Genomic DNA, 10,430 nt, shown 5'->3' on the forward strand with positions numbered 1-10,430 from the left:
AAGACAATACATGCCTTTGTCTGCTGGTGGATAAATTAGCGCAGGAGCCTGGGGTCAGTCTTTGACTGACAGCTGTTTACGGAGTGTTCAGATTACAGGGATGCTGCGTGAGCAGCCAATGAGCAGTGGTACCAGGGCTGCCAGATTGAGTGGCCACAGATGTAGAACTGCGGGATAACAATGGTGACGAGTAGAAGAAATAGATTATGAAAGCATAAAAAAATATTTTTATTCGAGGGTTTAAGGGCCACCGATCACTGCAGATTATGGTGACCTAGTTACTGACTGACAATGACACGTACAGGACAGAGATACAGGGTAGTAATGGCACCTTAAGTTTTATGACTGTTTTAAATTGTCCTGACAATGTCAGTATTATACTTGTTGAAATTGCTAACAGTGCTCACAGTAATCATGGGTTTTTACCGTTGATACAATAACTGATGACTAAGTTTCAACAAGACGACGAGCAACTAAACTCCTAAAATCCTGCAAACAACCCAAGGTTAATAAACTACACAAATCTACAATAGCTACACATATAAGAACCAATTAGGTAAATCGCAATCCTAACATGGTATATCTCAGACACTATTATTTTGTCATATTGGTAAAAATAACAAACAAAAAACAGCAGTATTTGGTATTGTTAAAATGTAATGTTCGCCCGTTACTGACAAAGTTACAGTTCTGCTGGACATCGATGGGGAGTTCAACAATTAGCTGAGGCCCTTGTTTCTAAAACAAGAGATGCTGCTTCACAGCAGAGCCATTACGGACGCAAATATGGTTTTCATTAGGAGCCATGTCATCCAATAACACTCTGAATGAATCAGAGCTCTTGAATCAGAGGGAGATGATGGTCTGTTAGTTTTTGGGATTAGTGTGCTACCTCACAAAACTTCTCTTCCATCGTTTCTGTTTTTGACGACCTTCCACTCACCTTCCTCTTCCTCCCACCTTTGCTAAGTTTCTTCTCAGTGTTTCCCTTAAATCCAGCAGTCACAGCACTTCTGCTTATTTCAACTCCTCTTAGGATCTTCTCTTTTTATCAGTCATGCCATCTGTCCTCCTTCATATTCATTCAAGCATTTGTAGAACTGAATGAATCAATCAGCTCACACCGTGGATGACAGCTTCAAATCCATTTTATTTACATGAGCCTTGACTCACAAAGTGGATGAATTCCAACTTTTGTTCTGTTTCTTTAACCTTCATTTTTGCTTTCCTAATGCTAAATCTGGCTAACTAGCCAAAGCTAAATCATCTGCATTGCAGTTAGTTTTTGGCTATTAAAAATAACAAAATATCTTGTTATTTTAATGTTCCAATTCAGATTATGGTTTCTGTGCTATTTTGGTCATTTAAGTTATATATTTTTTAGACTCTAGCTTACTTTTTAATTACTTATTATTTTTCTTCTAATCAAATTTTAGTTATCTAGAGAGTTTTAATATTTTAATTACCAAAGTAAGGCCTCAGTTAAATTATTATTTCTACTGTTACTAGTTCTTTACGAATTGAACATTATTCTATTCTGCATAAAAAACACAAGTTGGTGTACCGTATAACGCCACTGGGTGGCAGTAAATGACTAACTGTTGCTAGCTGTTGTTTCTGTGAGTAGTTTTCTTTCTCTGAACACATCGATGACTAACTGTTGCTAGCTGAGTAGTTTTCTTTCTCTGAACACATCTTTTTCAGAACAACTGCAAAGAAAATCATCTTTTGATATTTAGTTATAGTTAATAATATGTACCCAAGTACACGTTAAACTGCCACACTATCAACATATTAATGTCCTGCCAACAAACGGATAAATCAATGTGTGTGTGGCTGTCACTGTTAAACTTTTAACTGACCTAAAAACAAAAGGTCACAACTCCATCCTTAATCTCTAACCCTGACCCCTCAAACAATTCTTGACCTATAAGAAGCCCCCTGCTGTTAATTCAAAGACACTTTGAGGGATGATATTTAAGGGGTGAACTTAGTGATGAGGGCAGTCCTGCTTTGACTCAGGTTGGTAGTAGGAAGCATTGGAGGTAGCATGTTGTGGCAGCTTGTAGTGAGGCTGTGGGTATATTTGTAAAATTGTTGATGTTTGTAATAGCTGCTTTTTCTTTTTTTCTTTTTTGCATTTTCTGAGCATCTTTGTGCACTGTAAATGAACCTGCACTGTTATTCAACAAACCCAAACTAATTTTTCAAGTTTAATTTGGGTTGATGTGCTAAGTGAGGTCAGGACGATGACTTCCCTGCCTCACAGGGCTGTGTACATGATACCACTGACAAAGAACAGTACATGTACTGCTACTTCTCTATTGTCTTTATATATTTATATCTGGTTATTCACTGTGTGAGTGTGAGTCTAGAGTTGTATGTTTATGTTATGAGTGTGTGTGTGCCTAACAGACCAATCTGGTTAAAATGACATTCAGCAGACAGACGTCCTGGTCCCATATTCCATCAGACAACTCTATTAGTCTGCGCCGGACATTTTCGAGAGTTTTTTTTTTGGATGAAATTTGTACCCCTGAGGAACAGCTTTTTCCTGTTTTGATCTACGATTGTGGAAATCAATGCTTGTTGTGTTTCAGGACTGAAATTGTTAGTTTAACCACAGCAGAGTGGTTTTTAAAAGCAATATTGTAGTCAGGCCTTCAGACATTCACTCTAGTGATTTAAATCTGGGCATAACATGCATTTGTAAAGGCTGCAGTAGCTGGGATTAATGTGACAATTAAAAGAAAAATATACACGTATCATGTCTACAAGGTGAAATAAACCTGGTCTTTACAGCACTGCTAATGTGTTTAGATTAAAGTGCATTGGCTTGGCAATAAACTGCAACATACAGTACCTTGAATGAGTGGGTGGATGTATTCAAATCTGTTAGAACTGTTCACAGACTTCAAATATGGACAGAGCTGTTGGGTCAAGATTGCAATGTCATATTGAATATTTATTACCAATTTCCTTGTATCTTATTTAGAAACTGCAGACCTTTGATTATCATATATATTCTTTAGTGCCAGGTTTGGTAGATGTTGTGGGTTTTCTTTATAAAAATAATCAAATGATAAGTGAACCATTATTCATACAGTGAACCAAGCAAAGAGAACTGAAGAATTGAAGTTTCCTTTATGTCAATTTCCCTATTATGTTTTTTCCTTATTTATCAAACTCACAAAATATAGAAATCGCAAAAGAATTCGATTTTATACCTGTATGTATGTGTAGAGGAAACTGCGTCCTAGTGTTCAAATAGAAGTTTACTTTCTAGGTGTTTTAGTTACATGTCAAGGTAACACATGGCCTCGGTAAGTACTAAAAGAAAGAAGCAAACAAATAGAAAATCTTCATTCATCCTTTGTTCCAGACATCACTCCCCATCCTTCCTCGCCCTAATTCCTTTACCCTTCACTTCACTGTCATATCCATCACTTCCACTTTCATACTTTTCTTCATCATCTTTCTTCCGTTCATACGTTTCTATCTCATCCTTCCTTTCCTCATTCACTCACTCCCTGCCTCTGTCTCTGCCTGATGGGTCCCAGTAGATGCTCACTCTCTCTGACCTGATGGAGGATTAGTATGGCATTTAGTAAAGGGCAGCACAATAATACATGGCAAGTCACACACTCTGCACATTCCATTTGTCCATTTGCTCCCGCAGCTTCCATCTCCATTTATCTCATGTCTGAGTCTCATGTCCTGTGGTTCTACGTGCTAAACTTTCCCCACCTGATTGTGTTTGGACCGTTTTCCCCTCCTCAATTTTTAATTTTATTCTTTTATTATGTTGTATAAATGCAAAAAGACAGATCTAATGCCGATTTGTAGACAATTATCAGTACAAGTGATAATTAATTTGCTGTTGTAATTTATCATTTACCACCATTTCTATAACTTTTCTAATCCTGAAAAGGTGTCTCGAGCTCAACAGTGCGACTAATCGGACTAATTTATTATTATTATTATTATTATTATTTTAATTTTAAATCCAGTTGTCCCGAAACGTAAACCACAAAAACTGCGATGGTACCTAAACGCACCCTGTGTGACACTGAAACATCGGCATAACAACGTCATAATCTCTGTAGACCTGGTTTGTTATTCAGTGGGAATATACAGTGCTGAAAACTTGTTTGTTAATCAGTTTCTTATGCTAAACAAATAATACTAATAATTATTGAATAGTGAATAAAAGTAAGAAAATACATTCTAAAAAATGATGTTTGTTTACATATTTGATAGCATTGTTTGTGGGTTTCCAAGGGGGTCACCAGCCAGAAGCTAATGCTATTAGGGGGGAACCCCGGTCTAATATATTATAGGCTCAGACTCTTTGTAGCAAAATATATTTTTGCAATAAAAGTCCTCATCAACATATACAGAGAATCAGACTACTGTTAAGGTTTGTGTGCCGCAGCCTCAGGTCAAGCACCAACTTCAGTCCAAATCCAGTATTTGTTTTTGCCCCTGTTTGAATGATGAAATGTTAGAGTCCACTGAATAAAAGCATTTGTAAGACTATTCAAAGTACTACCACTCACAAGGTCGTGCTGTTGTCCTGCATATGAGTCCGACTGGGACACGAACATACGCACAAGACGTGGCCCGTGTCAAGTTAACAAGACCAGACAGCACTAATTCCCTGACTCACTCTGTGGTTTATTTTACCGTTCTGCTCTCTCCCCACTTTCACTCCATCCCTCTGTCATCGCTCACTCCTCCCTCGTCCGTGCTGCCGTTCAACTATGTTTCCTTTGAGCTGCTTCTCTCCATCTTTTCTGTGGAGTTACTCCTCCATCATAGCCTACAGTCGTTGTGCATTTCATTCAGCCTCTATCCAATCCATCTGTCTTTCCCTCAGTCTCTTCTTGTCACCAGGTTCTCCCTCCGTCCTTCTCTGCTGAAGTGATTAATTAGATCCACGCTATTGTTTTCATTCTTCCATACGGTTCCCTCTCAACTCCCACCCTACTCATCCTTTCCACGTGTTTCAGTCCCGTTATTTACAGCGTGAACCCCAACATCATTCAGGTTAAGGTCACATGTAAAATGAACAGTTTCTTTTCATCTCCAAACTCAGATTTATTACTTAATCTCTTTTATGAGAGGAAGTATCTTCTGGGAAATGGAAATGAAAAATGCAAAGGCAACGTAAAAGAAAAAAAAAAGTGCAGCACGTACTGAATAGACCGGAGAGAATGACGGTTGTAATGATGACTAATAAAACTGTCTCCCTGCACAGCTGATCTATTGACATACATCTGCCCTGCTTAAGTCTCCTTAAACAGGTCACATTATCGACCAGCTCCAGGGCTGCAGCTCTGCAGGTGCCTGAGACTGATCTGAAAAACAAAAGGAAAACCCTGAGAATGCAGCACGGCATCACTGCTTGCTAGAAAAGTTATATATAACCTGCTAAAATCCAATAAATATGTCTATTTAAGGTCAATTTGATCTCATAAATCTCATTTTTATAGTATCATGGTTTCATGAAAAATTGGAATATCCTTTGCTCAAACAAATTCTGTAAAAAAAAAACAACCCAAAACATTAAATCAGAACAAAAAGCTTGTAACATCTATAATAAAAATCAACTTCTAAATACCGCCTGTGACCTATTTCTGCGTGGAGGTGTTGAGTTCTATTAAACCCACATGCTGAAAAACTATACAAACAAAGAGAAAAAATCCCGATGGTCTAAATGAGTCATGGCTAAAATATCTGCTGCAAACTTCTCGTCCTTGACACACTAAAAGTGTGGCTTCAATTTTCTTTCTCCACAGCTACTTGAAGGATATGTAATGTGAGGTATGGTTTCAGGCCTACAGTCAGATTTGTTGTGAGCAGACTGCACATCATCTTCAGCTGCCGAACTACTCCGGGAGCCTCCCCCACCTCCTCCTTCTTTTCTCTGACCTTGTCTCAAACCACAGGCACAACAGAGCAGTGTAAAGAGCCCAAACCACAAAGCTGAAGAAGAAGAAATAAACCCTCTCCCTGTTTTCCACACTCCGACTCACACTCTCCTAATTATTCAATTACACTGACATCTGTCTACCTCCTCCTGCAGCTGGCATTGTTCTACTGACTCTATAAGTCAAAAAGCTCCTTAAGATCCCATTTTCTTAGAGCCTTTATTGTGTTATATTAAATCTTTTTTATGAAATCTTCTCCAAGACTAGTGCGAAATTAATGTTTTTCTAACCCTTAATAAATGTATACATTTATAAAATATTATGCCCTACATATACCGATATATTTTCTTTTGACCTCTCTGATGCATAGTAATAGTTTGAAATTCTCTTGGTGTTCTGCATCAAAACCAATTTGCACTTAAATAGAGATTTAGCATAACAACAAGAACAACAATAATAATAACAATAATGATCATCATTATTGTTATTATTATTATTATTATTTTTATTGACGATTTTAAAAAACATTTAACTTTTTCTGCAACATCAGAATCAGACCATCCTTAGGCTTCCATGTAACAATTGTGATCGGTATGGACTTTGGTTTGGTAGACTGAGTGGTATACTACTCAGCTAAGATTACTCTAAAATGACCATCTTCAGGGTAACAGGTGTGAAGAGAAGTATGTATTCAGGTAATTAAAAAAAGAGAAAATCAGCAACAGCGTAAAGAAGCAGTTCAATCATTTTGTCATTGATATATGAACCAATGTCAGCCATCTTTAGTTCAGAGCCCAGTTGCCTGGGTTGCCAGCCCCTGACTATTAATATAGAACATAGCCAGTACCAATCTAGTACCGATCAACATCCTGACTCCTGTAACCTAAGGTTGTCTTTAAGTGTTTTTTCAGAACCATTGTACACTTCCTGTGTCATCGGTACCAGCCTCACCCTATATCTTGGTGCCTTTTCTGACACCAGCCATCATTGTTTCCTTGTCTCTAACATTGCTGGTCAAATGCCTCTAATTCCCCTCCTCTTCGTCTCCACCTCTGGTACAATTGCTGATTTGTCAGTTCTCCTATTTACCTAGGATTCATTTCCCCTGTCCCTGGAGACTACTGGGTTTTGCATCATACATCCCTCTCACATCTTTTTGTTCTGCTGTTTGGTGTAGACAGTAGAACAGACAAAATCAATAGGAACCAACCACCATGAATTCTAACAGACTTTTGTCTCACTTCAAACTTTAACAAAAAAGTCTCTCTGGTTCTATTTTGGGACCGTCTCATTTATCTGCAATAGGTAGGAGATACAGTAGATTTAATCTCCTGTAGATTTAATCTCCTGTACCAAGGTTCATTAAGAAAAGGAGCATTTTTAACACTGAGGTTACAAATAATACATTCTGACCTAAACCAGGAGACAAAGATGGCCAGACAGTTCCGTTCTAGAATTTGAATCACAGAATTGGTGGTTTGGTTTTACTCAAGATCTCAACAGTCAGTAGAATAGCATTAAAGAAAAATAACTTCTTATTTTTTCTTTGTTTTTGGTGTGTGAGGAATATTATATGGAGCTGTCTTTTACGAGGGGAGAGACTGTGACTCGCTGCCTTTTGAATCACCAAGGACATAAAGACAATAATGGATTTTGTTCTGAAACAAATTCCGTTTCGAATGACCTTCGACCCTTTGAGAATTCTGCTTCACTGGACTATTTAGACCAATGGCTCTGTCTATAATTTAAGCCCGTAAAGAAACTCAAGTAAGAATGGTTTTAGTTTCCTGTTGCACTTCATAACATTGAACGCGCTTCCTGTATCGTAATCAAACATAAAAAATAGACATTTTTGATTTCAAGAACTCTGAAAAACATGTTGCACAGACATCATTTGAAAACTAAGAATTATTCATGTGTTAATTATTATTGTGTCTAATTCTACTGTCTCCTTTAATAACCATAATATATATAAAAAAAAACTGATTGTAAACAATGGCTCCAAGTCTTTGTCTGTCTTTTTGTGTTTGTTTGTGAGACAGCAGTTCCAAATGCCTTTTGACTGTTGTTGATTACGAGGCATTTGAAGCTGTGATGTTTGCATCATGTCAGTGCAGAGCTTCGCTGCACACCGGATTGATCCCTCCAGTTCAGATCGTGCAGACACTAAGACACTAAACACATGTGAAATAATCTTATTTACTCTGTATGTACACTGCATTTTTTTTTAAGTAAATAAACTGTGTACTGAGTCGCTGGATTATCCAAGCACAAACGAGTACTGGATCAGAGTCCAGTGTCTGCAGACACTCGTTTTCTAACAGATTTGATCGGGTTTGGGTAACAAAGCCACCTACAATATATAATGCAATGCATTATATAACCATTGTTGAACAGTGTGTAAAAAATGGGTCCTACCTATACACAGTGGTTGGCGGGTAGTTGGCAATGTCGTAGATGAGTCGTATGTGGCCCTGGTACAGCTCCAGGGCCAGAGGGTCGTGATCCTCTTTATACAACAAAAGGCCGTTGTCTTTCTCTGTCGCCACCTAGAGACACAAAGTCAGAACACTCAGTGTAAGTTGGCTGGTGCCCATATCTTTTAACCAACGCTGTCCTCCTGTCCACAGCAGCAGATGTGGGCCACTCAAGGCTAGTACTGTAATGCATTGCTTTTGGTCCAATTTTAGGCAATTTTCTTACTGGGTCAACATGTGGCATGGAGGATGAATACCAGATGTGGGCCATTAAAGGCCTATTATTCACTGCTCACACTTCACAGCTTAATGACTAGAAGTGACAATTGCTTGGCCAAATTAACTCAATAGGTCTAAAGGGCCTGTACAGAGACAGATATGGGCCATATCCCATATTGGCTGTGATGTGGCCCACAGTTTGGATTCCAGATGCGGGCCACTACAGACCCACAGACTCTGTTTATTTACTGTATGTATATGTACAGCTCGACCATTCTGATCATCCGCTGATAACAGTTCCAAGCCCTGACGCAGAAAATACAAGACGCAATAATGAAAAATTCACTGGAAAAATGGCCATGATTTCACATGGCTATTGAAGTTCATGATTTGTGCCTATAAACTGAGCGTTTGTTGGTTAGAACGTAACGAAAACCAGCTTGTTTGTGGAAGATTTAAAACATGTTTTGTCAACTACTGTGTTCCACTTCTTTTCCGTTGGCTGTCTGTAGCCTTGTGGTAATCCTCAGTGATCCTGCCAACCTACGTACTGTAGCTGGCAAAGGCCGCGGACGCGGCTCCAAGTCAAAGATGCAAGCAGACTGTTGCAAAACCTAACAAGAAAATAAGGAAGAAATGTAAAATCTGCCAACGACTTTCCCCAAAACAAGGTCACTGGCTCCTCCTTCCCACACTTGACATATCCCACTTGCTGGTGTGTGTGTGTGTGCGTAGAGCACTAAGAGCCGCTAACTAGCGAGCAGAAAAGGGGCCAAGGGGCCAAGCACTTAACACTCTGACTTCAGTGAAGCATAGCCAAGTCAACAGCTCCTAACAAGCTGCTGAACAGGAGAAAGGAGGAGGTGGCGGAGGAGGAGGATTGAGAGGAGAACGTGACCGAGGAGAGAAAACAAAGAACACACAACGAAAGGAGGAGATGGTAGAAAAAGTCAGAAATGAGCTGTGATGAAGAATAAAAAAAAACAAAGGGTGGTTAAAACTTGAAAAATTGCAGCTGCACGTCTAGCGTTTGGTGTTTTCCTCTCTCCTGCCTTTGAATCAAAGCCTTTCGGTGGTGTTTTAAGAGCCTTGGCACTGGCACTAAGATGGCCTGGCAGCTGCGGCGGCGGCGGCGGCGGGAGCACAGACACACGTGCACTCACTCACATTTACACACCAGGATCCAAACAGGTGGTAAATATCTATTAGACTGCCCTCCTTTTTTCCTGTTTCACTTTCAATCACTTACGTTCTCCAATCCGACGGGAGAACAAATGTGTCTGGATGAAGACCTGGTCCTCAGATGTACCTGGGCTGTGGGTAATGAACGTGCACGTAAACGTGCACTGTACGTGTGTGTGTGCTCAGACGTAAATGCTCAGTGTAACATGGAAACAGCAGATGTTTTGTTTTGCTTTGTCGGAATGGAGAGACTGCTGCTGCCACCAGGCTGGACTGGTTTGTACGACCCAGGGCACTATTGTAGGAATCTCTAGGGTATGATGTATGGATATACAGTATATATATATATATATATATATGTGTTTTTTATAACCAATGTTTTAACACACAATAAAGTCTAAGGTATTTCACTCATAAGGTGAGCAGAATACGATGCTGTTTATGACTCCATAAATTCCTTCTGAATTCTTGTCGGATCTTTACAGCTCTGTGACAGTGGACTGTACCTGTAATGAAATATGAGCTGTGGGGCGGAGCTTCACGCCGGGCAACTCCACAAAGGCATCACGGCCCAGGAAGTGAACGGTGGCCGTCTTGTCACATTTGCTGCCGTAGAAAA

At 39.3% G+C, this 10,430-nt stretch overlaps 1 protein-coding gene across 1 annotated transcript in view; it reads right to left on the minus strand.

The window, feature by feature from the left end:
* The window catches only part of slit3 (slit homolog 3 (Drosophila)), a 232,868-nt gene that overhangs the window by 6,264 nt on the left and 216,174 nt on the right, over window positions 1-10,430 (minus strand). Inside the window, exon 33 of the mRNA XM_008326546.3 lies at window positions 8,352-8,482. Within this exon, the coding sequence (XP_008324768.2) occupies window positions 8,352-8,482 (131 nt within the window). The remainder of the gene's footprint in view (window positions 1-8,351; window positions 8,483-10,430) is intronic.

This window comes from Cynoglossus semilaevis, chromosome 15 (assembly GCF_000523025.1).
Source record: "Cynoglossus semilaevis isolate Cse_v1.0 chromosome 15, Cse_v1.0, whole genome shotgun sequence".
NCBI classification, from domain to species: domain Eukaryota; kingdom Metazoa; phylum Chordata; class Actinopteri; order Pleuronectiformes; family Cynoglossidae; genus Cynoglossus; species Cynoglossus semilaevis.